The following is a 24444-nucleotide window of genomic DNA, read 5'->3' as shown; positions in this document are numbered from 1 at the left end:
TATTGGGATCTGGAGAGAACTCACAGTGATATTGCGAACTAGAAAGAGCTCACCATGATATTGGGGTCTGGAGAGATCTCAGTGTTTGTGGGATCTGGAGATAGCTGACAGTGATATTGGGATCTAGAGAAATCTCACAGTGATATTGGAATCCGGAGAGAGCTCACAGTGATACTGGAATCTTGAGAGAGCTCTTAGTGATATTGGGATCTGGAGAGACATCGTAGTGATATTGGGATCTGGAGAGTTCTCACAATGATATTGCGATCTGGAGAGAGCTCACAGTGATTTCGGGATCTAGAGAAAGTTCAGCGTGATATTGGAATCTGGAGAGACCTCACAGTGATATTGGGATCTGGAGAGAGTTCATAGTGATATTGCAATCTGGAGAGATCTTATAGTGATATTGGATTCTGAGGAGAGCTCACAGTGGTAATTGAATCATGAAAGAGCTCACAGTGATTTTGCGATCTGGAGGGACCTCATAGTGATATTGGGATCTGGAAAGAGCTCACAGTGATATTGGGATCTGCAGAGATCTCACAGTGATACTGGAACCCGGAGAGAGCTCATAGTAATATTGGGATCTGGAGATAGATCACAGTGATATTGGTATCTAGTGAGAGCTCAGAATGATATTGGGATCTGGAGAGATCTCACAGTGATATTGGGGTCTGGAATAATCTCACACTGATATTGGGATCTGGAGAGATCTCACAGTGTTAGTGTGATCTGGAGAGAGCTAACAGTGATATTGGGATCTGGAGAAATCTCACAGTGATATTGGAATCTGGAGAGAGCTCACAGTGATACTGGAATCTTGAGAGAGCTCTCAGTGATATTGGGATCTGGAGAGACATCGTAGTGATATTGGGGTATGGAGAGATCTCAAAGTGATATTTGTGTCTGGAGAGAGCTCACAGTGATATTGGGATCTGGAGAGGTCTCACAGTGATATTGGGATCCAGAGAGATCTCACAGTGATATTGGGATCTGGAGAGATCTCACAGTGATATTGTGATCTGGAGAAATCTCACAGTGATATTGGAATCTGGAGAGAGCTCACAGTGATACTGGAATCTTGAGAGAGCTCTTAGTGATATTGGGATATGGAGAGACATCGCAGTGATATTGGGGTATGGAGAGATCTCAAAGTGATATTTGGGTCTGGAGAGAGCTAACAGTGATATTGGTATCTGGAGAGGTCTCACAGTGATATTGGGATCTGGTGAGACCTCACAGTGATACTGGAATCTGGAGAGAGCTCATAGTGATATTGGGATCTGGAGAGAGATCACAGTTATATTGGAATCTGGACAGATCTCACTGTGATACTGGGATCTGGAGAGATCTCACAGTGATATTGGATTCTGGAGAGAGCTCACAGTGATATTGTGATCTGGAGAGATCTCACTGTGATATTAGAAGCTGAAGAGAGCTCACAGTAATATTGATATCTGGATAGAGCTCAGAGTGATATTGGGATCTGGAGAGAACTCACAGTGACATTGGAATCTGTAAAGATGTCACAGTGTTATTTGGATCTGGAGAGACGTCACAGTGATATATGAATTTGTAGATAGCTCAGGTGGTACAGGAATAGATAGCAAGCTCTTAGTGATATTGGGATCTGGAGAGACATCGTAGTGATATTGGGATCTGGAGAGATCTCACAGTGATATTGACATCTAGAGAAAGTTCAGCATGATATTGGGATCTGGAGAGACCTCACAGTGATATTGGGATCTGAAGAGAGCTCATAGTGATATTGCAATCTGGAGAGATCTTACGGTGATATTGGAATCTGGAGAGAGCCCACAGTGATAATGGAATCTGGAGAGAGCTCACAGTGATTTTGCGATCTGGAGCGACCTCACAGTGATATTGGGATTGGGAGAGAGCTCACAGTGATATTGGGATCTGCAGAGATCTCAGTGATATTGGGATCTGGAGAGACATCGTAGTGATATTGGGGTATGGAGAGATCTCAAAGTGATATTTGGGTCTGGAGAGATCTCACAGTGATATTGGATTCTGGAGAGAGCTCACAGTGATATTGTGATCTGGAGAGATCTCACTGTGATATTAGAATCTGAAGAGAGCTCACAGTAATATTGATATCTAGATAGAGCTCAGAGTGATATTGGGATCTGGAGAGAACTCACAGTGACATTAGAATCTGTAAAGATGTCACAGTGTTATTGGGATCTGGAGAGACGTCACAGTGATATATGAATTTGTAGATAGCTCCGGTGGTACAGGAATAGATAGCGAGCTCTTAGTGATATTGGGATCTGGAGAGACATTGTAGTGATATTGGGACATGGAGAGATCTCAAAGTGATATTTGGGTCTGGGGAGAGCTCACAGTGATATTGGTATCTGGAGAGGTCTCACAGTGATATTGGGATTGGGAGAGAGCTCACAGTGATATTGGGATCTGCAGAGATCTCACAGTGATACTGGAATCTGGAAAGAGCTCATAGTGATATTGGGATTTGGAGAGACATTGTAGTGATATTGGGACATGGAGAGATCTCAAAGTGATATTTGGGTCTGGGGAGAGCTCACAGTGATATTGGTATCTGGAGAGGTCTCACAGTGATATTGGGATCCAGAGAGATCTCACAGTGATATTGGGATCTGGAGAGTTCTCACAGTGATATTGTGATCTGGAGAGATCTCACAGTGATATTGACATCTAGAGAAAGTTCAGCATGATATTGGGATCTGGAGAGACCTCACAGTGATATTGGGATCTGAAGAGAGCTCATAGTGATATTGCAATCTGGAGAGATCTTACAGTGATATTGGAATCTGGAGAGAGCCCACAGTGATAATGGAATCTGGAGAGAGCTCACAGTGATTTTGCGATCTGGAGCGACCTCACAGTGATATTGGGATTGGGAGAGAGCTCACAGTGATATTGGGATCTGCAGAGATCTCACAGTGATACTGGAATCTGGAGAGAGCTCACAGTGATACTGGGATCTGGAGAGATCTCACAGTGATATTGGAGTCTGGAGAGAGCTCACAGTGATATTGTGGCCTGGAGAGATCTCACTGTGATATTAGAATCTGAAGAGAGCTCACAGTAATAGTGGTATCTGGATAGAGCTCAGAGTGATATTGGAATCTGGAGAGAACTCACAGTGATATTGGAGTCCAGAGAGATCTCAATGTGATATTGGGATCTTGAAAGAGTTCACAGTGATATCGGTATATGCGGATAGCTCAGGTCGTTCTGGAATTGACCTGGAGCTCTCAGTTATATTGGGATCCGGGGAGATCTCACAGTGATTTTGGGATATGGAGAGATGTCACAATGATATTGGGATCTGGAGAGAGCTCACAGTGATATTTGGATCTAGAAAGAGCTCACCATGTTATTGGGATCTGGAGAGATCTCACAGTGATATTGGAATCTGGAGAGAGCTCACAGTGATACTGGAATCTTGAGAGAGCTCTTAGTGATATTGGGATCTGGAGAGACATCGTAGTGATATTTGGATATATGGAGAGATCTCAAAGTGATATTTGGGTCTGGAGAGAGCTCACAGTGATATTGGTATCTGGAGAGATCTCACAGTGATACTGGAGTCTGGAGAGAGCTCACAGTAATATTGGTATCTGGATAGAGCTCAGAGTGATATTTGGATCTGGAGAGAACTCACAGTGACATTGGAATCTGTAAAGATGTCACAGTGTTATTGGGATCTGGAGAGAGCTCACAGTGATATTGGGATCTGGAGAGATCTCACAGTAATATTGGGATCTGGAGAGATCTCAAAATTATACAGGGACCTGGAGAGAGCTCACCGTGATATTGGGATCTGGAGATGTCTCAAAGTGATACTGGGATCTGGAGGGAGCTCATTGTGATATTGGGGTCCAGGCAGATCTCACTGTGATAATGGGATATGGACAGAGCTCACAGTGATACTGGGATCTGGAGAGATCTCACAGTGACAATGGAGTCTGGAGAGAGCTCACAGTGATATTGTGATCTGGAGAGATTTCACTGTGATATTCGGATCTGAAGAGAGCTGACAGTGATGTTGGGAAATGTAGAGATCTCACAGTGACAATGGAGTCTGGAGAGAGCTCACAGTGATATTGTGATCTGCATAGATCTCACTGTGATATTAGGATCTGAAGAGAGCTCACAGTGATGTTGGGAAATGGAGAGATCTCACAGTGATATTGGTATCTGGAGAGAGCTGACAGTGATATTGGGATCTGGAGAGGTCTCACAGTGACAATGGAGTCTGGAGAGAGCTCACGGTGATACTGGGATCTAGAAAAAGCTCAACATGATGTTGGGATCTGGAGAGACCTCACATTGATATTTGGATCTGGAGAGAGCTCATAGTGATATTGTGATCTGGAGAGGTGTAACAGTGATATTCGAATCTGCAGACAGCTCACAGTGATAATGGAATCTGGAGAGAGCTGACAGTGATTTTGCGATCTGGAGAGATGTCACAGTGATATAGGAATTTGTAGATAGCTCAGGTGGTACAGGAATAGACAGCGAGCTCTTAGTGATATTGGGATCTGGAGAGACATCGTAGTGATATTGGGATATGGAGAGATCTCAAAGTGATATTTGGGTCTGGGGAGAGCTCACAGTGATATTGGTATCTGGAGAGGTCTCACAGTGATATTGGGATCCAGAGAGATCTCACAGTGATATTGTGATCTGGAGAGATCTCACAGTGATATTGACATCTAGAGAAAGTTCAGCGTGATATTGGGATCTGGAGAACCTCACAGTGATATTGGGATCTGAAGAGAGCTCATAGTGATATTGCAATCTGGAGAGATCTTACAGTGATATTGGAATCTGGAGAGAGCTCACAGTTGTAACGGAATCTGGTCAGAGCTCACATTGATTTTGCGATCTGGAAGGACCACACAGTGATATTGGGATCTGGAGAGAGCTCACAGCGATATTGGGATCTGGAGAGAGCTCACAGCGATATTGGGATCTGGAGAGAGATCACAGTGATATTGGAATCTGGACAGAGCTCACTGTGATACTGGGATCTGGAGAGTTCTCACAGTGATATTGTGATCTGCAGAAATCTCACAGTGATATTGGAATCTGGAGAGAGCTCACAGTGATACTGGAATCTTGAGAGAGCTCTTAGTGATATTGGGATCTGGAGAGACATCGTAGTGATATTGGGGTATAGAGAGATCTCAAAGTGATACTTGGGTCTGGAGAGAGCTCACAGTGATATTGGTATCTGGAGAGGTCTCACAGTGATATTGGGATCTGGTGAGACCTCACAGTGATACTGGAATCGGTAGAGAGCTCATAGTGATATTGGGATCTGGGAGAGATCACAGTGATATTGGAATCTGGACAGATCTCACTGCGATACTGGGATCTGGAGAGATCTCACAGTGATATTGGAGTCTGGAGAGAGCTAACAGTTATATTGTGATCTGGAGAGATCTCACTGTGATATTAGAATCTGAAGAGAGCTCACAGTAATATTGATATCTGGATAGAGCTGAGAGTGATATTGGGATCTGGAGAGAACTCACAGTGACACTGGAATATGTAAGGATGTTACAGTGTTATTGGGATCTGGAGAGACGTCACAGTGATATAGGAATTTGTAGATAGCTCAGGTGGTACAGGAATAGATAGTGAGTTCTCAGTGATATTGGGATCTCGAGAGAAAACACAGTGATACTGGGATCTGGAGAGAGCTCACAGTGATATTGGGATCTGGAGAGATCTCACAGTAATATTGGGATCTGGAGAGATCTCAAAGTGATACATGGACCTGCAGAGATCTCACAGTGATATTGGGATCCTGAGAGATCTCACAGTGATATTGAGATCTGGAGATGTCTCAAAGTGATACTGGGATCTGGAGAGAGCTCATTGTGATATTGGGGTCCAGAGAGATCTCACTGTGATATTGGGATATGGACAGAGCTCACAGTGATACTGGCATCTGGAGAGATCTCACAGTGACAATGGAGTCTGGAGAGAGCTCACAGTGATATTGTGATCTGGAGAGATTTCACTGTGATATTCGGATCTGAAGAGAGCTGACAGTGATGTTGGGAAATGTAGAGACCTCACAGTGACAATGGAGTCTGGAGAGAGCTCACAGTGATATTGTGATCTGCATAGATCTCACTGTGATATTAGGATCTGAAGAGAGCTCACAGTGATGTTGGGAAATGGAGAGATCTCACAGTGATATTGGTATCTGGAGAGAGCTGACAGTGATATTGGGATCTGGAGAGGTCTCACAGTGACAATGGAGTCTGGAGAGAGCTCACAGTGATACTGGGATCTGGAGAGAGCTCATAGTGATATTGTGATCTGGAGAGGTGTAACAGTGATATTCGAATCTGGAGAGAGCTCACAGTGATAATGGAATCTGGAGAGACCTCACAGTGATATTGGGATCTGGAGAGAGCTCATAGTGATATTGTGATCTGGAGAGGTGTAACAGTGATATTCGAATCTGGAGAGAGCTCACAGTGATAATGGAATCTGGAGAGAGCTGACAGTGATTTTGCGATCTGGAGAGATGTCACAGTGATATAGGAATTTGTAGATAGCTCAGGTGGTACAGGAATAGACAGCGAGCTCTTAGTGATATTGGGATCTGGAGAGACATCGTAGTGATATTGGGATATGGATAGATCTCAAAGTGATATTTGGGACTGGGGAGAGCTCACAATGATATTGTGATCTGGAGAGATCTCACTGTGATATTAGAATCTGAAGAGAGCTAACAGTAATATTGATATCTGGATAGAGCTCAGAGTGATATTGGGATCTGGAGAGAACTCACAGTGACATTGGAATCTGTAAAGATGTCACAGTGTTATTGGGATCTGGAGAGACGTCACAGTGATATATGAAAATGTAGATAGCTCAGGTGGTACAGGAATAGATAGCAAGCTCTTAGTGATATTGGGATCTGGAGAGACATCGTAGTGATATTGGGACGTGGAGAGATCTCAAAGTGATATTTGGGTCTGGGGAGAGCTCACAGTGATATTGGTATCTGGAGAGGTCTCACAGTGATATTGGGATCCAGAGAGATCTCACAGTGATATTGGGATCTGGAGAGTTCTCACAGTGATATTGTGATCTGGAGAGATCTCACAGTGATATTGACATCTAGAGAAAGTTCAGCATGATATTGGGATCTGGAGAGACCTCACAGTGATATTGGTATCTGAAGAGCTCTCATAGTGATATTGCAATCTGGAGAGATCTTACAGTGATATTGGAATCTGGAGAGAGCTAACAGCTGTAACGGAATATGGTCAGAGCTCACATTGATTTTGCGATCTGGAAGGACCACACAGTGATATTGGGATCTGGAGAGAGCTCACAGCGCTATTGGGATCTGGAGAGAGATCACAGTGATATTGGAATCTGGACAGAGCTCACTGTGATACTGGGGTCTGGAGAGATCTCACAGTGATATTGGAGTCTGGAGAGAACTCACAGTGACATTGGAATCTGTAAAGATGTCACAGTGTTATTGGGATCTGGAGAGACGTCACAGTGATATAGGAATTTGTAGATAGCTCAGGTGGTACAGGAATAGATAGTGAGTTCTCAGTGATATTGGGATCTCGAGAGAACACACAGTGATATTGGGATCTGGAGAGAGCTCACAGTGATATTGGGATCTGGAGAGATCTCACAGTAATATTGGGATCTGGAGAGATCTCAAAGTGATACAGGGACCTGGAGAGATCTCACAGTGATATTGGGATCTGGAGATGTCTCAAAGTGATACTGGGATCTGGAGAGAGCTCATTGTGATATTGGGGTCCAGAGAGATCTCACTGTGATATTGGGATATGGACAGAGCTCACAGTGATACTGGCATCTGGAGAGATTTCACAGTGACAATGGAGTCTGGAGAGAGCTCACAGTGATATTGTGATCTGGAGAGATTTCACTGTGATATTCGGATCTGAAGAGAGCTGACAGTGATGTTGGGAAATGTAGAGACCTCACAGTGACAATGGAGTCTGGAGAGAGTTCACAGTGATATTGTGATCTGCATAGATCTCACTGTGATATTAGGATCTGAAGAGAGCTCACAGTGATGTTGGGAAATGGAGAGATCTCACAGTGATATTGGTATCTGGAGAGAGCTGACAGTGATATTGGGATCTGGAGAGGTCTCACAGTGACAATGGAGTCTGGAGAGAGCTCACAGTGATACTGGGATCTGGAGAGAGCTCATAGTGATGTTGGGAAATGGAGAGACCTCGCAGTGATATTGTGATATGGAGAGATCTCAAAGTGATATTTGGGTCTGGAGAGAGCTCACAGTGATATTGGGATCTGGAGAGGTCTCATAGTGATATTGGGATCCAGAGGGATCTCACAGTGATATTGGCATCTAGAGAGAGCTCACAGTGAAAATGGGATCTGGAGTGATCTCACAGTAATACTGGGATCTGAAGAGAGCTCACAGTGATATTGGGATCTAGAAAGACCACACAATAATACTGTAATCTGGAGAGATCTAACAGTGATATTGGGATCTGGAGAAATCTCACAATGATAGTGGAATCTGGAGAGAGCTCACAGTGATCCTGGAATCTGGAGAGAGCTCACAGTGTTATTGGGATCTGAAGAGACCTCGCAGTGATATTGGGGTCTGTGCATATCTCACGGTAATATTTGGGACTGGAGACAGCTCCCAGTGATATTGGGATCTGGAGTGAGCTCACAGTTATATTGGGATCTACAAAGAGCTCTCCATGATATTGGGATCTGGCAAGAGCTCACAGTGAAATTGCGATCTGGAGAAATATCACAGTGATATTGGAATCCGGAGAGAGTTCACAGTGATACTGGGATCTGGAGAGAGCTCACAGTGATATTGGGATCTGGAGAAATCTCACAGTGATATTGGAACCTGGAGAGAGCTCACAGTGCTATTCGGATCTGGGGAGACCTCATAGTGATATTGGGTTCTGGACAGTTCAACGTGATATTGGGATCTGGAGAGACCTCACAGTGATATTTAGGTCTGGACAGAGCTCACAGTGATATTGGGATTTGGAGAGATCTCACAGTGATATTGGGAACTGCAGAGATCTCACAATGATATTTGGATCCAGAGAGATCTCACATTGATATTGGGATCTTGGGAGAGCTTACAGTGATATTGGGAGACAAAGAGATCTCACTGGAGAGAGTTCACAGTGATACTGGAATGTGGAGAGAGATCACAGTGATGTTGGTATCTGGAGAGATCTCACAGTGACATTGGGATCTGGAGAGATCTCACAGTGATATTGGGATCTGGAGAGTTCTCACAGTGATACAGTGATCTGGAGTGAGCTCACAGTGTTATTGGGATCTAGAAAGAGTTCAACGTGACATTGGGATCTGGAGAGAGCTCACAGTGATATTGCAATCTGGTGAGATCTCACAGTGAAATTGGATTCTGGGAGAGTGCTCACAGTGATAATGGAATCTGGAGAGAGCTCACAGTGATTTTGCGATCTGGAGAGAGCTCACAGTGATACTGCATTCTTGAGAGATCTCACAGTGATACTGGAATCTGGAGAGATCTCACAGTGACATTGGAGTCTGGAGAGAGCTCACAGTGATATTGTATCTGGAGAGATCTCACTGTAATATTAGAATCTGAAGAGAGCTCACAGTGATATTGGTATCTGGATAGAGCTCAGAGTGATATTGGGATCCGGAGAGAGCTCACAGTGATAATGGGATCTGGTGTGATCTCACAGTGATATTGGGATCTGAAGAGAGCTGACAGTGATATTGGGATCTAGAAAGAGCTCACAGTGATACTGGTATCTGGAGAGAGCTACCAGTGATATTGGGATCTGGAGAAATCTCACAGTGATATTGGAATCTGGAGCGAGCTCGCAGTGATACTGGAATCTGGAGAATGCTCACAGTGCTAATGGGATCTGGTGAGACCTGGCAGTGATATTGGGATTTGTAGATATCTCACGGTGATATTTGGGTCTGGAGTCAGCTCACAGTGATACTTGGATCTGGAGTGATCTCAGAGTGATATTAGGATCAAGAAAGAGCTCATCATGATATTTAGATCTGGAGAGATCTCACAGTAATATTGGGATCTGGCAAGGGCTCACAGTGATATTGCGATCTGGAGAGATCTCACGGTGATATTGGAATCTGGAGAGAGCTCACAGTGATACTGGAATCTGGAGAGAGCTCACAGTGATATTGGGATCTGGAGGGACCTCGCAGTGATATTGAGATCTGGAGAGAGCTCACAGTGATATTGGGATCCGGAGAGAACTCACAGTCATATTGGGATCTGGACAGAGCTCACAGAGATACTGGGATCTGGAGAGATCTCACAGTGATATTGGAATTCTGAGAGAGCTCACAGTGATACTGGGATCTGGAGGGACCTCGCAGTGATATTGGGATCTGGAGAGAGATCACAGTGATATTGGGATCTGGACAGAGCTCACAGAGATACTGGGATCTGGAGAGATCTCACAGTGATATTGGAGTCTGGAGAGAGCTCACAGTGATATTGAGATCTGGAGAGACCTCACTGTGATATTAGAATCTGAAGAGAGCTCACAGTGATGTTGGGATCTCTAGAGATCTCACAGTGATATTGGTATCTGGAGAGATCTCAGAGTGCTATTGGGATCTGGAGAGAGCTCACAGTGAAAATGGAATCTGGAGTGATCTTATAGTGATATTGGGATCTGAAGAAAGCTCACAGTGACATTGTGATCTCGAAAGAGCTCACAGTTATACTGGAATCTGGAGAGAGCTCACAGTGATGTTAGGATCTGTAGAAATCTCACAGTGATATTGGAATCTGGAGAGAGCTCACAGTGATACTGGAATCTGGAGAAGGCTCACAGTGCTATTGGTATCTGGAGAGACCTGGCAGTGATACTGGGATCTGGAGAGATCTCACGGTGATATTTGGTTCTGGAGACAGCTCGCAGTGATATTGTGATCTGGAGAGATCTCACTGTGATATTAGAATCTGTAGAGAGCTCACAGTGATGTTGGGATCTCTAGACATCTCACAGTGATATTGGTATCTGGATAGAGCTCAGAGTGATATTGGGATCTGGAGAGAGCTCACAGTGAAAATGGGATCTGGAGTGATCTCACAGTGATATTGGGATCTGACGAAATCTAACAGTGATATTGGGATCTAGAAAGAGCTCACAGTGATACTGGAATCTGGAGAGACCTCACAGTGATATTGGGATCTGGAGAAATCTCACAGTGATATTGGAATCTGGAGAGAGCTCACAGTGATACTGGAATCTGGAGAAGGCTCACAGTGCTATAGGGACCTGGTGAGACCTGGCAGTGATATTGGGATCTGTAGAGATCTTACGGTGATATTCGGGTCTGGAGACAGCTCACAGTGATATTGTGATATGGAGAGATCTCACTGTGATATTAGAATCTGAAGAGAGCTCACAGTGATGTTGGGATCTCTAGAGATCTCACAGTGATATTGGTATCTGGATAGAGCTCAGAGTGATATTGGGATCTGGAGAGAGCTCACAGTGAAAATTGGATCTGGAGTGATCTCACAGTGATATTGGGATCTGAAGAAAGCTCACAGTGATATTGGGATCTAGAAAGAGCTCACAGTGATACTGGAATCTGGAGAGAGCTCACAGTGATATTGGGATCTGGAGAAATCTCACAGTGATATTGGAGTCTGGAGAGAGCTCACTGTGGTACTGGAATCTGGAGAAGGCTCACAGTGCTATTGGGATCTGGAGAGACCTGGCAGTGATATTAGATCTGTCGAGATCTCACGGTGATATTTGGGTCTGGAGACAGCTCAGAGTGGTATTGGGATCTAGAAAGATTTCACCATGATATTGGGATCTGGAGGGACCTCGCAGTGATATTGGTATCTAGAGAGAGCTCAGAATGATATTGGGATCTGGAGAGATCTCACAGTAATATTGGGATCTGGAGAGAGCTGACAGTGATATTGGGATCTGGAGAAATCTCACAGTGATATTGGAATCTGGAGAGAGCTCACAGTGATACTGGAATCTGGAGAGAGCTCACAGTGATATTGGGATCTGGAGAGATCTCACAGTGATATTTGGATCCGGACAGAGCTCACAGTGATATTGGGATCTGGAGAGATCTCACAGTGATATTTGGATCTGGGGAGAACTTGCCGTTATACTGGGATCTGGAGAGATCTCACAGTGATATTGGGGTCTGGAGAGATCTCATAGTGAAATTGGGGTCTGGAGAGAGCTCGCAGTGATATTGGGAACTTGAGAGATCTCACAATGATATTTATATCCAGAGAGATCTCACAGTGATATTGGGATCTTGAGACAGCTTACAGTGATATTGCGAGCCAATGAGATTGCACTGTGATATTGGGATCTGGAGGGACCTCGCAGTGATATTGGTATCTAGAGAGAGCTCAGAATGATATTGGGATCTGGAGAGATCTCACAGTAATATTGGGATCTGGAGAGAGCTGACAGTGATATTGGGATCTGGAGAAATCTCACAGTGATATTGGAATCTGGAGAGAGCTCGCAGTGATACTGGAATCTGGAGAGAGCTCACAGTGATATTGGGATCTGGAGAGATCTCACAGTGATATTTGGATCCGGACAGAGCTCACAGTGATATTGGGATCTGGAGAGATCTCACAGTGATATTTGGATCTGGGGAGAACTTGCCGTTATACTGGGATCTGGAGAGATCTCACAGTGATATTGGGGTCTGGAGAGATCTCATAGTGAAATTGGGGTCTGGAGAGAGCTCGCAGTGATATTGGGAACTTGAGAGATCTCACAATGATATTTATATCCAGAGAGATCTCACAGTGATATTGGGATCTTGAGACAGCTTACAGTGATATTGCGAGCCAATGAGATTGCACTGTGATATTGGGATCTGGAGAGAGCTCACAGTGATACCAGAATGTGGAGAGAGCTCACAGTGATGTTCGTATCTGGAGAGATCTCACAGTGACATTAGGATCTGGAGAGATCTCACAGTGATATTGGGATCTGGAGAGTTCTCACAGTGATATTGTGATCTGGATAGAGCTCACAGTGATATTGCAATCTGTGAGATCTCACAGTGATATTGGAATCTGGAGAGAGCTCACAGTGATAATGGAATCTGGAGAGAGCTCACAGTAATTTTGCGATCTGGACAGAGCTCACAATGATACTGGGATCTGGAGAGATGTCACAGTGATATTGGAGTCTGGAGAGATCTCACAGTGATATTGTGATCTGGAGAGATCTCACTTTGATATTAGAACCTGAAGAGAGCTCACAGTGATATTGGTATCTGGAGTGATCTCACAGTGATATTGGGATCTGAAGAGAGCTGACAATAATATTTGGATCTAGAAAGAGCTCACAGTGATACTGGAATCTGGAGAGTGCTCACAGTGCTATTGGGATCGGGAGATACCTAGCAGTGATATTGGGATCTGTAGCGATCTCACGGTGATATTTGGGTTTGGAGCTCAGAGTGACATTGGGATCTGTAGAGAGCTCACCGTAATATTGGGATCTGGAGTGATCTCACAGTGATATTGGGATCTGAAGAGATCTGACAGTAATATTGGGATCTAGAAAGAGCTCACAGTGATACTGGAATCTGGAGAGTGCTCACAGTGCTATTGGGATCTGGAGATACCTAGCAGTGATATTGGGATCTGTAGCGATCTCACGGTGATATTTGGGTTTGGAGACAGCTCAGAGTGATATTGGGATCTAGAATAAGCTCAGCATGATATTGGGATCTGGAGAGATCTCACAAAATATTGGGATCTGGCAAGGGCTCACAATGATATTGCGATCTGGAGAAATATTTCAGTGATATTGGACTCTGGAGAGAGTTCACAGTGATACTGGAATCTGGAGAGAGCTCACAGTGATATTGGGATCTGGAGAAATCTCACAGTGATACTGGAATCTGGAGAGAGCTCACAGTGCTATTGGGATCTGGAGAGACCTCCCAGTGATATTGGGATTTGGAGAGATCTCACAGTGATAATTGGGTCTGGACAGAGCTCACAGTGATATTGGGATCTGGAGTGATCTCACAGTGATATTGGAATCTGGGGAGAACTCACAGTTATACTGGGATCTGGAGAGATCTCACAGTGATATTGGGGTTTGGAGTGATCTCACAGTGATATTGGGATCCAGAGAGATCTCACAGGGTTATTGGGATCTTGAGAGAGCTTACAGTGTTATTGGGAGCCAAAGAGATCTCACTGTGACATTGGGATCTGGAGAGAGCTCACAGTGATACTGGAATGTGAAGAGAGCTCACAGTGATGTTGGGATCTGGAGAGATCTCACAGTGATATTGGTATCTGGAGAGATCTCACAGTGATATTGGGATCTGGAGAGATCTCACAGTGATATTGCGATCTGGGTAGATCTCACAGTGATATTGGAATCTGGAGTGATCTCACAGTGATATTGGAATCTGGGGAGAACTCACAGTTATACTGGGATCTGGAGAGATCTCACAGTGATATTGGGGTTTGGAGTGATCTCACAGTGATATTGGGATCCAGAGAGATCTCACAGGGTTATTGGGATCTTGAGAGAGCTTACAGTGTTATTGGGAGCCAAAGAGATCTCACTGTGATATTGGGATCTGGAGAGAGCTCACAGTGATACTGGAATGTGAAGAGAGCTCACAGTGATGTTGGGATCTGAAGAGATCTCACAGTGATATTGGTATCTGGAGAGATCTCACAGTGATATTGGGATCTGGAGAGATCTCACAGTGATATTGCGATCTGGGTAGATCTCACAGTGATATTGGAATCTGGAGAGAGCTCACAGTGATAATGGAATCCGGGGAGAGCTCACAGTGACTTTGCGATCTGGATGGACCTCGCAGTGATATTGGGATCTGGAAAGAGCTCACAGTGATATTGGGATCTGGAGAGATCTCACAGTGATATTGGGATCTGGAGAAATCTCACAATGATATTGGCATCTTGAGACAGCTCACCGTGATATAGGGATCTGGAGAGACCTCACAGTGATTTTGGTATCTGGAGAGAGCTCACAGTGGTATTGGGATCTAGATAGATATCACAGGGACATTCAAATCTACTGGTAGCTCACAGTGATATTGGAATCTACATTGTCTTTAGTGTTATAGGTTCTACACAGAGCTCACACCGCCGGCTGAATCTGCAGAGACCTCAGTGATATTCAAATCTAAAGACAGCTCTCAGTTACTGACGGTATCTTTACTGATGTTAATCCAGCTCCCTCATACTGTCACTTAGTAACCCCTCTCCACCAGCGCTTTGTGTTACCCACTGCGTCTCTACTGATGTTAATCCAGCTCCCACACACTGTCACTTAGTAACCCCTCTCCACCAGTGCAATGTGTTACTGACTGTATCTCTCCTCACCTTAATCCAGCTCCCTCACACTGTCACTCAGGAACCCCTCTCCCTCCAGTACCCTGTGTTGCTGATTGTATCTCTACTGATGTTAACCCAGCTCCCTCACACTGTCACTCAGTAACCCCTCTCCCCATGTGCCCTGTGTTACTGATTATATCTTGCCTCACATTAATCCAGCTCCCTCACACTGTCACTCAGTTACCCCTCTCCCCAGTGCACTCGTTACTAACTATGACCCTACTGATGTCAATCCTACTCCCTCACACTGTCACTCAGTAATCTCATTGACAGTCCCAGAATCACAGAACTGTTGCAGAACAGAAGGCAGCCCATCGTGTTTGCACCGACTCTCTGGGTGAGCAATGCACTGGTGCCAGTCTGCTGCCTTCTCCCTGTCACCCAGCACTGTTTTCCTTTTTCAGATTACAATCCGATTCCCTCTTGATAGCCTCAATTGACCCTGTCTCCACCACACTCTCAGGCAGTGCATTCCAGACCCTAGCCACTCAATTAACCTTGTCTCCACCTCATTCTCAGGCAGTGCATTCCAGATCTAAACCACTCGATTGAGCCTGTCTCCACCACACTCTCAGGCAGTTCAGTCCAGACCCTAACCACTCAATTGACCATGTCTTCAACACACTCTCAGGCAGTTCATTCCAGACCTTAACCACTCGATTGACCCCGTCTCCACCTCATTCTCAGACAATGCATTCCAGATCTAAACCACTCGATTGAGCCTGTCTCCACCACACTCTCAGGCAGTTCATTCCAGATCCTAACCACTCAATTGACCCTGTCTCCACCACACTCTCAGGCAGTTCATTCCAGACCTTAACCACTCGATTGACACTGTCTCCACCACACTCTCAGGCAGCGCATTCCAGATCATAACCACTCACTGTGTGAAAAAGTTTCTCCTCATGTCTCCATTGCTTCTTCTACCAATAACCTTAAATCTGCCCTCTCATCTCGATTCTTCCAGCAAAGGGAAGTTTCTCCCTATTTACTCTGTCCCTCATGATTTTGAATACATCTGCCAAATCTCCTCTCAGCCTTCTTTTTACTAAAGAGAACAGCCCCAACTTCTCCAATCTATCCTCATAATGAAGTTCCTCATCCCAGAAATCATAATCATGAATCTGTTCTGGACTCTCCCTAATGTCTTCATGTCCTTCCTAAAGTATGGTGCCCAGAACTGGACACAATACTCCAGCTGAGGCTGAACTAGTGTTTTTCAAGTTTAACAAAACTTCCTTGCTCTTGTACTCTATTTCCCTATTAATGAAGCCCAGGATACTGTATCAACTTCTTTCTCAGCCTGTCCTGCCAACTTCAATGATTTATGCACAAACACACCCAGGCCCCTCTGCTCCTGCACCCACTTTAGAGTTGTACCCTTTATCTTATATTGTCTCTCCCTATTCTTCCTACTAAAGTGAATCACTTCACATTTTCTGTATTGAATTTCATCTACCCCATGTCATCCAATCCACCTGCCTGTCTATGTAATTTTGAAGTTCTATGCTATCCACCTCAACATTCACAATGCTTCCACTCCAAACCTTCTTCCAGCCTGAGAACACCCATTAACCATTACTCTGTTTCCTGTCACTCAGCCAATTTTGTATGCATATTGCTACTTTGCCTTTAATTCCATGATCTATAACTTCTCACAAGTCTGTTATGTGGCACTGTATCAGGTGCCTTTTGGAAGTCCATATACACCACATCAGCACATTGCCCTCATCAACCCTCTCTGTTACCTCTTCAAAAAACTCCAAGTTAGTTAAACATAATTTTCCATTCACAAATCCATGCTGGCTTTCCTTAATTAACGCGCATTTGTCCATGTGATGATTAACTTGGTCCTGAGTTATTGTTTCTAGAAGTTTCCTCCACCACCAAAGTTAAACTGACTGGCCTGTAGTTGCTGGGTTTATCTTTACACCCTTTTCTGAACAAGGATGTAACATTTGCAATTCTCCAGTCCTCTAGAACCACCCCTGAGTCGAAGGAAGCTTGGAAAATAATGGCGAACATCTCTGCAATTTCCACTCTCACTTCCCTCGTATCCTTGGGTGCATCTCATCTTGTCTCAGTGCTTTTCCAACTTCAAGCACAGACAGCTTGTCCAATAACTCCGCCTTTTCAGTTTTAAACCCTTCTAGTGTCTGAACTACCTCCTTTATTATCATGGCCTGGGTAACATCTTCTTCCTTCGTAAAGACAGATGCAAAGTATTCATTTAATACCTCAGCTATGCCCACTGCCTTCATGTGTAAATCCCCTTTTTGGTCCCTCATCATCCCTACTCCTCCTTTTACTATTTATATGCCTATGGAAGGCTTTGTGGTTCCCTTTTATATTAACTGCCACTCTCATTTCATACTCCCTCTTTTCTTCTCTTACTTTTTCACCTCCTCTCTGAATCTTTTATATTCAGCCTGGTTCCCAATTGTAGTTTCTACCTGACACTTGTAAAAAGCACATTTTTTCTCCTTTGTCTCACCTATTTCCTTTGTCATCAAGGGAGCTCTGGATTTGTTTGCCCTACCTTTCCCTTTCGAGGGAATATACCTTGACCGTGCCTGAACTCTCTCTTCTTTGGAGGTAGCCCATTGATCAGCTACTTCTCCGACCAACCTTTGGCTCCAATTTATTCGGCCCAGGTCTGTTCTTATCCTGTTGACATTTGCTTTTCCCCAGTTAATTATTCTTATTCTGGATTGCTCTTTGTCCTTTTCCACAATCGGTCTAAACGTTGTGATATGTTCACTATCGTCAGACGTTCCTCCACTGACACTTGATCTATTGGCCCACCTGATTTCCCAGTGTCTCCTTCCTCATTGTACTGGAAACAGGCTACTATAGAAACACACTCTAGAACTCTTTTGTTCCTCTACATTTTCCAACTGGTTGGTAGCATATAGACTACACCAAGCAATGTAATTGCACCCTTTTTGTTCCTGAGCTCTAGTTAAATAGATTCTGTCCTTGAACCCCCTGGGACATCCTCTCTCTCCAGCTCCACAATGTTCCCCTTAACCCAACCACTTTCATTCCTTTCCTGAAACCTTGTATCCAGGGTTATTTAACACCCTTCTTTGAGCCAGGTCTCAGTTATAGCCATAACATTGTATTGCCATTGGAAATCTGCACTTGTAACTCCCTAATATTATTTACCATACTCCATGCATTCACATACATGCACTGTAACCCTGATTTAGACTCTCTTACCTTCTCCCTGCCTCTGAACCCACTACTTCCTACTCTAGTGCAATCTTGTCTCTCCTGATTCTCTGTGCATCTTGGTGTTCCTCTATAGCACTAACTCCTGGTTCCCACATCCCTGCCATATCAGTTTAAACCTTCCCCAATAGCAGCAAGCCACCTCATAAGGAAATTGGTCCCAGCTCTTCTCAGATGTAACCCATCCGCCTGTACAGGTCCCTTCTCCCTTAGAACTGGTCCCAATATCCCAGGAATCTAAATCCCCTCCCTCCTGCACCATATTTCCAGCCACACAATCGTCTGTCTTATCCTCCTACTTCTGTCCTCACTTGTGAATGATGCCTTGAGTAATCCAGAGATCACTATGTTTGAGGTCCTGATTGCTCATTTTCTACCTAGCTTCCTAAATCCTGACTGCAGGACCACATCCCTCTTTCTTCCAGTGTCACTGGTACCAAGGTGGACCACAACTGCTGGCTGTTCACCCTCCCTTCTCAGGGTACTCTGCAGCTGTTCAGTGACATCCTTGACCCTGGCACCAGGAAGACAACATAGCATTCTGGATTCATGCCTGTGGGCGCAGAAACCCCTGCCTGTTCCTCTAACTATTGAATCCCCTATCAGTATGGTTCTTCCAGTTGTCTTTGCGCTCCCCTTACAGCTGAGCCACCCGTGGTGCCCTAGACTTGGCTCTGGCTGAACTCCCCAGATGAGCCATCACTCCCATCAGTATTCAGAAATGCAGCTCCTGCACTACCTGCCTGTTTCTTCTTGGCTGTCTGCTGGTCCCCTGTTCCCTCGGTCTCCCTGCATAGTCTTAAGATGGGTAGGGGGGGAGTGGTGTTGATGACCACATCTATAAATGTGCTATCCAGGTCTGCACTCTCCCATCATGGTCTTTTACTGACTGCATCTGTTGTTTTTCACTGCTGCACTGACAGTCTCTGGATGATTAAGGGAACTACATACGAGTGAGGAAGTTTATGAAGACAGACGCGCTGGTCATGGACCCTCTGACAGCGTAGACAGTGACAGAGTAATTGGTGAGCGGCTGGAGTTTGGTCAGCTGATACCATGTGGTCGCTCCATCAGCAAGGACAGTGTCAGCAACAGCTGGAACCAAAAGGAGAATACGAATTAGCCGAGAGTACAGTACAGAGTGGGTACACAGAGTACAGTATGGTGGGTGTACAGAATACAGTACAGAGTGGGTACACAGAGTACAGTACAGTTGGTACACGGAATACAGTAGAGTGGGTACACAGAGTACAGTACAGAGTAGGTACACAGAGTACAGTAGAGTGGGTACACTGAGTACAGTACAGAGTGGGTACACTGAGTACAGTATAGTGGGTGTACAGAATACAGTACAGAGTGGGTACACAGAGTACAGTACAGTGGGTACACAGAATACAGTAGAGTGGGTACACAGAGTACAGTACAGAGTAGGTACACAGAGTACAGTACAGTGGGTACACTGAGTACAGTAGTGGGTACACAGAATACAGTACAGAGTGAGTACACAGAGTACAGTACAGAGTGAGTATACAGCAGTACGGGACAGTGGGTACACAGAATACAGTACAGAGTGAGTATACAGCAGTACAGGACAGCGGGTACACTGAGAGTACAGTACAGAGTGGGTACACAGAGTGCAATGAAGAGTGGGTACACAGAGTGCAGTGCAGAGTGGGTACACAGAGTACAGTACAGAGTGGGTACAAAGTACAGTACAGAGTGGGTACACTGAGTACAGTACAGAGTGGGTACAGAGTACAGTACAGAGTGGGTACACTGAGTACAGTACAGAGTGGGTACACAGCAGTACAGAGTGGGCATATTGAGGGTACAGTACAAAGTGGGTACACAGAGAACAGTACAGAGTGGGTACACAGAGTACAGCACAGAGTGGATGCACAGTACAGTACAGCATAGGCACACTGACAGTACAGTATAGAGTGGGTATACAGATTAAAGGACAGCGTGGGTACACAGAGTATAGCAGAGAGTTGGTACACAGAGTATAGTACAGAGTGGGTACACTGAGAGTATAGTAGAGTGGGTACACTGAGAGTATGTAACAGAGTGGGTACACTGAGAGCATGTAACAGAGTGGGTACACTGAGAGCATGTAACAGAGTGGGTATACTGAGTACAGTACAGAGTGGGTACACTGACAGCATGTAACAGAGTGGGTACACAGAGAGTGCAGTGCAGAATGGATACACAGAGTACAGAGTGGGTACACAGAGTACAGTACAGAGTGGGTATACTGAGAGTATAGTACAGAGTGGGTACACTGAGTATACTACAGAGTGGGTACACTGAGTACAGTACAGTGTGGGTATACTGAGTATAGGACAGAGTGGGTACAGTGGGAGTACAGCACAAAGTGGTACACAGAGTACAGTATAGAGTGGGTACACTGAAAGTACAATGCAGAGTGGGTACACAGAGTACACTGAGGTAGAGGGACAGTGCAGTGTAAGCACAGGGTGATTACAAGGAGATCACTGGGAGTGTACAGTAGGTGTACAGAGAGAGTTCACAAAATGTACACTGAAAATGCAGTGAGATTACAATGAAATAAGTACAGGAAGGGAATACTGACAGTACACTGAGTATAGTACAGAGTGGGTACACTGAGTACAGTACAGTGTGGGTATACTGAGTATAGGACAGAGTGGGTACAGTGGGAGTACAGCACAAAGTGGTACACAGAGTACAGTATAGAGTGGGTACACTGAAAGTACAATGCAAAGTGGGTACACAGAGTACACTGAGGTAGAGGGACAGTGCAGTGTAAGCACAGGGTGATTACAAGGAGATCACTGGGAGTGTACAGTAGGTGTACAGAGAGAGTTCACAAAATGTACACTGAAAATGCAGTGAGATTACAATGAAATAAGTACAGGAAGGGAATACTGACAGTACACTGAGTATATACTGAGCACACAGAGCACAGGGAGAATACCAGGAAATTTCAAGGAAAGTACATACACACGGAGTAGAGAGGAAAGAAGCATATTACAAGGAGAGTACATGCAGAGAGAATACAATTTGAAATCCAGGATACAGCACCTACCTTGGTTGCAGGTTAAGACAATAACATAGTTCTCCACCATGGCCTGAGGTGCAACCCACTCAAGCACAGCTTCTGTGGGAGTCATGTTCACAACCTGCACGGCAAGTGGCTTGTCCATAGCTGGAAATGTATTGGGAAAAGGATCAGTCACAAAGCCTTAATTTGAGCCAGCATCTCTCACTCTCCATCATCTTCAATACGTAGTGGAACCAACGAGGTATAAATCTATTTTAGATTCAATATTATTTTCTACCTGGTATTGTACATCGAGGCAGCGTTAATTAGTAATCTCATAGCATTGGAAAATAGTAATCATAGGGCTGCAGCGGTTCAAGAAGGCAGCTCACCACCACCTTCTCAAGGGCAATTAGGGATGGGCAATAAATGCTGGCCTAGCCAGCGAAGCCCATATCCCATGAATGAATAAAAAATATGTAATTGTTAAGTTTGAAAGTGACATATTCCAGTCCCAAATAGGAATCTTAAACTTGAACAAAGCCAATTACATAGGTTTGAGGGGAGAACTGGCTCAGGTTAATTGGACAAATAGACTAAATATATGGTGGTAAATAAATAGTGGGAAATATTAAAGAAACAATTCAAAATATTCAACAAAAATACATTCCATCGAAAAACAAAACTCAAATAAGAGAGACCCGTCCATGTCTCACTCAGGAGCTACAGGATAGTATTAGATTAAAAGGACAGGCTGACAATGTGGTAAAGAATAGTGACAACTCTGAGGATTGGGGGTGTTTTAGAAATCGGCAAAGGACCACCAAAAAGTTGATAAAAAGGGAAAATAAATAGAACATGGGTGTAAACTAGCCAGGAATATAAAAACAGATTGGAAGAGCTTTCCAAGTATATAAAAAGGAAGAGAGTAGCTAAAATAAATCTTGATCCCTTAGAGACAGAAATAAGGGAAATTATCATGGGGAACAAGGAAATGGAGGCATTTGTTATGACCACTAGATGCTGTAAGATAGTTTTCATTTTATTGGAATAGGGGATGGTGATGGAGTTGTACTGATCTCTGCCTGGCAACAGGCCCATTAAACCTGGTTGCCATAGCGACAGGGAACCCAGGTCAAGCCCTATTGAGAGTCAGATGTGAGCTTAAACGCCTGGGCACAAAGAAAGAGGCAGCTGGCCTTACTGCTGCAAAGGCTGACATACTCTCAGAGCCAAAGAGACCAAAGGATCTGGGGGAAAAGACCCATAACAGCTGCTGCTATGCCAAGCAGAAGAAAAGGGCTTATTTTTGGGTTAAATACAGTACAGAGTGGGTACACATAGTACAGTACAGAGTGGGTACACTGAGTACAGTACAGTGTGGGTATACTGAATATAGTACAGAGTGGGTACAGTGAGAGTACAGCACAAAGTGGTACACAGAGTACAGTATAGAGTGGGTACACTGAGAGTACACTGTAGAGTGGGCATTGCATTGTCCTTTCAGCTGGTGAGGACAGAACTCTGTTCAAGAAAACACGGATTGTGAAAAGTCAGACACCACAAATCACCAGAGGGAACCTTGCCTCGGGAAGTTCATTCGATTATGCTCAAAGGACGAGTGAAGGGGACTTGCTTCAAAAGGACACTAATTTTCACTTTGGTGAAGCAGAGAGAGGATCTTGTTAACACTGGGAGGAGATGGATATTAAACTTAAGATTCCACATCTATGGAGAGTGCATTCTAATGTATAAACACGGTGTGGGGTTTTCAGTAGTGTTAAGAAGTTAAAGGAGAGGTACCTTTTCTGTAGTGTATTAGTTTTCTACTAAGTAATGTTTAGTCAATGTTGATTTTCACTAGTGTGTTACAGTAAAAGTCTTAAAACTTGAAATCTTGTCATGTAATCCTCTCAGTTGATCACTAGGAAATTCATATCTCTTATTGAAGTTATCAGTCTCTATGGGGATCATAACACATTGAACAAATATTTTATGCCCATTTTCATGGTACAAGATACAAATTTCATGTTAAAAATAGATGGCAACCAAAAGAGTGAGGAACTTAAAGTAATTAATCTTTGAGTATCACTGAAAAAAGCCACATGTTGTCAAAGCTTCTTGTCTTGCAATCGTCAGGACAATTTGCAAGAATACCAAATGGAACAGGAACAACAATCCCTACTTCATGAGAAGAGAGTGCTGATTCGTTGTTAAGTGGACTCTGATTGGTAGCTGATGACTAATTAACATTAGCAGAGAAAAAAAAAACTAGTGGAAGAACTAAAATCCAAAAGACCGCTAGGACTTGATAGCCTACAGTGTTCTAAAAGAGATAGCTGGAAGAAACAGTGGATGCACTGACTATGGTTTTTCAGAATTCCCTGGACTCTAGAGCAGTCCCTGTGGATTGGAAGTTAGCGAATGTAACAGAGCTATTCAAGAGAGGAGGGAGAGAGAAAATAGGGAACAACAGGCCAGTTAGCCTGCCATCAGTCATTGGGAATTTGCTGGAATCTATTACTAAGTCTTAACAGTGCACTTAGAAACTCCTAATGCGATCAGACAAAATCAACATGGTTTTACCAAAAGGCAAATTGTGTTTGCCAAATTTATTAGGGTTTTTTGAGGATGTAACTAGTAGGGTAGATAAAGGGGAACCAGTAGATGGATTTTCAAAAGGCATTTTATAAGGTGCCACACTAAGGATTAATACACTAGATAA

At 44.2% G+C, this 24444-nt stretch overlaps 1 protein-coding gene across 1 annotated transcript in view; it reads right to left on the bottom strand.

Annotated features, from left to right (window-relative positions):
• The window catches only part of tnr (tenascin R (restrictin, janusin)), a 484923-nt gene that overhangs the window by 154506 nt on the left and 305973 nt on the right, over window positions 1-24444 (bottom strand). The window contains exons 14-15 of the mRNA XM_078561777.1: window positions 21765-21884; window positions 19649-19792 (exon numbers count right to left, since the gene is read on the bottom strand). Of these exons, the coding sequence (XP_078417903.1) occupies window positions 19649-19792; window positions 21765-21884 (264 nt within the window). The remainder of the gene's footprint in view (window positions 1-19648; window positions 19793-21764; window positions 21885-24444) is intronic.

This window comes from Cetorhinus maximus, chromosome 17, assembly GCF_964194155.1.
Source record: "Cetorhinus maximus chromosome 17, sCetMax3.hap1.1, whole genome shotgun sequence".
In the NCBI taxonomy this organism is placed as follows: Eukaryota; Metazoa; Chordata; class Chondrichthyes; order Lamniformes; family Cetorhinidae; genus Cetorhinus; species Cetorhinus maximus.
This window is presented reverse-complemented; position numbering and strand designations above follow the sequence as displayed.